The sequence below is a fragment of the Stegodyphus dumicola genome, chromosome 1 (assembly GCF_044657685.1).
Source record: "Stegodyphus dumicola isolate Sdum_Otavi_A_Nest chromosome 1, ASM4465768v1".
Taxonomy (NCBI): Eukaryota; Metazoa; Arthropoda; class Arachnida; order Araneae; family Eresidae; genus Stegodyphus; species Stegodyphus dumicola.
The window spans coordinates 129826994-129832621 of NC_140768.1; the positions used below are offsets into that span (position 1 = coordinate 129826994).

Sequence of the window (5628 nt, forward strand, 5' to 3'; positions counted from 1 at the left end):
TACGCGACCTTTTAAAGCACGATGCAAAGCAGCAACACCCCCGAAACTTGCGGGGACCTGTGGATCCCGATAGGTCTGAGACAGAGCTGCGTTCATTGCAACAGTTGTTATGATCTAAACGTACACTGATATTCATTTATATATATTTAACTAGAACAGATAAAAAATACCCTAGTTTCACCTATATAAAGATTTTAGAAAATAGGCCTAAAAAACAAGAGAGAGAAAATGAATGCTACTTAACATCTCAAAGGTTGAACAAGTAATGATATACATGTTTAAGAATAACCATATTTATATTCTATAAAAATCAATAGGTTTGTATTCAATAGGTATTTTTAAAATTTATGTAAGTAATCATTACAGATTAATTCTTTTAAATAAGGTCTGAACCTGGAGACAGTCATGAGATCGTTGTAAAATAAAATAACATTTATTGAGCATCCTAATTATTTTACAAATATTCATAGTATTCAATACCTAAGACACCATTGATAGTACAAAATGTGTTTCTTACTTCATCGAGTACATGGTTTAAACACACAGATTTTAAAAAGTCCTTGGTAATGTAGTGAGCAGGTTTCACTAACATTAAATAGGGTTCTTCACCCCAAATGTTTCCATAAAATTGCCTGGCGATGTCAACAGCATTGAATCTCAGAGCAATGGCATTCACAGTTTCTGTTTTATGAACGAGTTCTTCACAGTCTTTCAGCTGGGGATATTTCAGTTCGTCTTGTTGATTAAGAAGTTCTTCAAGTGACGTCTTTAGAATGGTTTGAAGTCGCGCTCTTCCCATAGAAATGTCAAAGGATTGGGGTAGATTTTCCTCTCTGACAGGTTCGTCGGATACGCTTTCGTAGGCTTCACAAAAGCTCATGTTTTGATAAACGAGGTTGGTGACAATATCGCTGATACGGCTAAAGTTGGACATCAGTTCTTCCCACTGCGTCGTTGTAATGCTGAGGCTACTTTTTTCATCTCCTGTCGAAGAGAGTTGCTTCAAAGTGAAGTGGGAATCTTTATATGTGACTACAAAGTTCTTGGGCAACTCCAGATTCAGTGTCAGCAGGTCTGGTTCCTCCACTGTCATGTTGGTTGCGAGAACATTCAAACACCATGGCTCAAAATTTACTCCTCGTCTTGTCGGATAGTAAGCTTTACCATATTTGGCATACTCTCGGATGTGCACAGTCACTTTTCCCTTGTAAATGCTGGGTCCCACAAAGACATTGTCTCCCATGTGAATGAGCTCCTCTGGAATAGTGTCTTCAGTAAAAAGTCCTTTACGCTGAAAGAAAAAAAATTGTCAGTCATTTGGTAGACAAAAAACATATACAAAAAATGAGGTAACATAAAAATATCAACTTTAACATATGAACCTTTTTTACAAATACGTACTTTTTTCTCGAAATGGCTTGTTTCTTCTGCTTTTCTTTTGGCACAAGAGCTATCTGATTCTCTTGGAACATCATTGCTCAACACTTTATCATTCAAAGGCATGGATTCTTTCTCCAATAGATTTTCCATCTGAAAAATAAAAGGCAAATTAAGCCCACATTGAACTTTCACAAATAAATTTTTAAAAGATTAACACTCAAAAAAATAGTATGTTTTCGAAAAGTAACTTACCTCTGCAGCGTTGTTGTTTCGTGGCTGTCCAGGATTCATGTTCAAAACGATGAAGAAACAAAAATCTGATGAAATTAACAATGATAGTCCAAGCAAAATATGTGCGTACACTCAAGGCGACAGCAGGAAAGAAATGCGGAACGTTACTCAGGATAGCCTTATATCGGGCAGGAACTCTTTATTTCATCTGAACGGTGATTGGTTAAGAAACGGTGAGGTCATATTTCAAAGAATCTGATTGGTTCACAGAAAAGTATCCATACACCTCAGCGGAGGCATACAAAGGTGTGATACGGCAGACGCCATTTTGTAAAGCAACATGTCGCAACAAGAAATAGATGATGTCATTCCAAACACGTGGTTCAAGAGTTCGTTGCCACAAACATAAAAAATAGTGTCGTTGCCACAAAAAATAAACAACTTTGAAAAGATCGTTGCCACAGAATCAAAACGAAAGTTTAATGATGTCATTCCAACACGTGATAAAGATGGCGCTGGTGTCGTAACTTCCGGAGAAATTCAAAATGGCGGGGGCCACGCCCCTTTTCTGTGACGTCACTTCCGCCGCCCGGTTACCTCCGGTTACTACTGATGAGCATTGGTGCTAAATGTCTAGCTGAACAAATTAATATTTTTCTTAATATCTGCAAATATTTCAGTTATGTGTTCATTTGGTAGCATTTATTGCAAACCAGTTTTAATGTTGCTTCTACTTAACCAGAAATATTAACATCGAAGTTGAGCTAAAGTATGTTTTTCCAGGAAGCTAATGTGTGCTATTTTTTGAGATTCTGGCCATGTCTAGCCATATGCTTTTGCAGTGCCTTTCTTATTTTGTCTGCCATGGTCCATATGATTTGTTTTTAGGATTACAGTATTTTTAAATTGTTAAACTTGTACTTATCTTCAAACATGTCTTTTCACAACAGCAATATGGTAAAACTAGATATTACGGTTCAAATTGGTGAGTATTAAAAAAATTGCCAAGTCGCCAAATCGATTGTTTTCGTGTGTTTTAGAAAATCGCTAACTCATCATATCGCCGGTTACAAATTTGAATTCTGTAAACATGCAAAAATATCTAAAACAGGACTTCAAGAAAAACAACGAAGAAAGTGAAGAATCACCCATTGCTTTGGCACGTTTTTAAGAATTACACACCCTCGGTATCCATGTACACATCGACCGATTTTTTACTTGAAGAAACATCTTAGAATTGCACGAAAATGACATCGTGCACTCCCTTGACTTTATCCATGTACACATGGACCTATTTTCACTTAAAAAGTCAAAGAAAATTGACCGAAACCTTCTGTACTTTACCTAAAGTATTTGAAAATTAATAACTATGTATTTTATAGGATCAACAGTATTAACCCTTTCAAAGGCGGTGGTTTCGCCTTGAAACCGCATTTTCAAAATTTTTTTTAATTTAGAAAATTTGGTTTTTTTCCCTCAAAACCGCTGCTAAAATTAAATTACTTCTTAAAGCTGATAACAGATGGCAGCAGCAAATCTTTCTAGGTATCCATTAATTGATACGACAAAAATAGCTTCTTTTGCACACTACTCTTTTTGACCCATTTTAAAAACAAAAAACCCAAAAATTTTTAATTTTTCCACAATATATTTTATAAGCAGGCATCAATGAGTAATGAAACGTCCTTAATTCACAAAAAAAAGTAATGGAAACCTTTTAATTTTGAATGTTTTCATTGCGGTTTCAGTATGAAACCACCGCCTCTCTGGGACATCGAAGAAAGGATCAGAAGACGCAGTCGCGAGATTTTTTGCAGTTGTGTTTATTGCTTTCGGATCACTGCTATAAACAGTTGCACAATATCTTCATTTGAGTGGCTTCAAAGATGAAGATTTATGGAGTTTTTGAGAGAGGGAAAACATTTCTTATTTTTTACAGAGACACAGAGCACACTGAAAAACACTCAAAGTTGCATTTTTATTATGCGGTCGCTTTTCCCATCCTTCTAGTTCATAGTAAAATAATTGTATGCATCTTAATTTATTTATTTTTACATATAATTTTCTTAGTTTTAAACATAATTTTTTTAAATATTTCATAGTTTTATGCAAGTAATTTAGTGCATTATTAGTTACTCTTTGTCTCATACTTTTTTGTTTCCTGTTTTAAATTTTTTATTTATAATTAAAAATGCGTGTTTATGCAAATATTACGTACTTCATTAGTTGTTCAGTAATTTACTACTATAATCTGCAATTTGGGTTACGTTCAGATACTTTTCGGCAAAGTAAAGATAAATAAGCAAATGTTTAGTATTAAATGCTCTGGACAGGCGCTGGTTTCAAGGCGAAACCGGTCCCGAAAAAAAAATTTTTTAACTCATTTATGTTGTTTATAGGACCATTGCATGTCATTATGCTTACTTTTTCATAACTTTTAAAAAATCATAACATTGCGCCCTTGAAAGGGTTAAAAGTCTTCATAATATCATATACCATTTTTAATTAAGACAGTAGTAAAATGGAGTAGAGCGTTTGATCATGAAATTTAAGAAATTGTAATAAGCAGTAAATGAGCAATAAAAGATCGGAAAGCATTGATTCGTATTTAAGCCAATAAGTTACCAGATTTGGCGCAATTTTGCTTCTCTTGGCAACTGGACCGTAATCTCCAGTCATATACGAATTTCAAGAAGTTGCCAGCTGGAATGTCCTCTGGAGCAGGATTTTGAATTTTCTTTTCTGTTCCTAGGACAAACTTGCTAGCAAATTCGTATTTTTAGTATCCATAACTATTTTAGTTTATTTTTGGCAAAATATTAAGTACTATGAAATGTAAACAGTACTTGCTGATTACGAGCCTTGATATACTGTGCTTTCATGGAACTTTGTGATTTGGTGGGCTTATCACATATTCTTTAACTCACAGTTGTGGAGTTAATGGTATAAGGGAGTGGCTGACATTACTGTGGTGAAAAGCAGGGTGAGCGTAATATTCTCAGCAAGTGTTGCCATGTAATGGCATACTGAAACATATTTCGGCTGATCTTTGGAATATGGTAACTGGTAGTTTGGCGACATTTTGGAGGCAATAAAGGTTACTACCTAGGACTTTGGTAATAATGTGAGAAGTACTCAGTTCCGATAACGCATTATTTTGTGTGAGGGAAATGAGAGATCATGAGATATATCATGTGACATTAATGGACGAATTACAGTTCTTTAATCGAAAAAGGGGGGAATTTGGAAAACTGTAGTACTATATTATTTTGTATTAAGCTTCATATTGTGTTGTGTGAAATAGTGGAAGTGAGCGTGCCACGTAATGAAGATTCTGAAGATTAGGTAAGTTAGTATTTTTAATCATTTGAGGATATTATTTTTATGCATTGTTCTAAATCTAAGGAGTAAATAAATTAATATGATATTATTGGAAAATTGTTATTAGCAATGATTTAGTTTAAAGTAATTAGGATTGTAATCTAATTTTTATTAATTTAATGTATGTGCTTATTTATATTTTAAGTAGTGCTTTTTAATTTAATTATATTTTAATTTAATGATCGTGATTTTGTGAGTTATATGTTTGTAGTATTTTGGAATACGTTTGAGTAGAATACGTTGAGTATTTTCATGCATTTTCGTAAAATTTTTCTAATTTATGAGAAAAAAGCAGTGTACATGGATATAGTGAAGAGTGAGCGCAATGCCATTTTTGTGCAATTCTGGGATTTTTTTTAAGTAAAAATAAGTCGACGTGTACATGGTTTAGTGATATTTTAATTAAATGATAGTTATTTTGTGAATTTTATGTTTGTAGGAATTTGGTATACGTTTCAGTTGAAGTAAACGTGCATGGAAGTAATTTAAATATTTGACACTAAGTATTTGTAACCATTTGTAATGTTTGCGGTATGAATTCGTTGGTAACGTTTATAATATAATAGATAATTTAGAGATAAAAGTTTTTGGATATTTTATTTATTTTATACGTGGAAATGTTCATCCTTGGAAAGG

The 5628-nt window shown here is 33.7% G+C and overlaps 1 protein-coding gene across 1 annotated transcript; it reads right to left on the reverse strand.

Moving 5' to 3' along the window:
- Positions 1 to 414: 414 nt before the first annotated feature.
- On the reverse strand, positions 415 to 1762 carry LOC146999242 (uncharacterized). Its single transcript, XM_085811155.1, has 3 exons — positions 1633 to 1762; positions 1402 to 1530; positions 415 to 1291 (listed from the first exon to the last, which is right to left on the reverse strand). Exons 1-3 carry the CDS (start codon positions 1669 to 1671, stop codon positions 455 to 457), a joined length of 1005 nt encoding a protein of 334 aa, XP_085667281.1. The 5' UTR covers positions 1672 to 1762; the 3' UTR covers positions 415 to 454.
- Positions 1763 to 5628: the final 3866 nt, after the last annotated feature.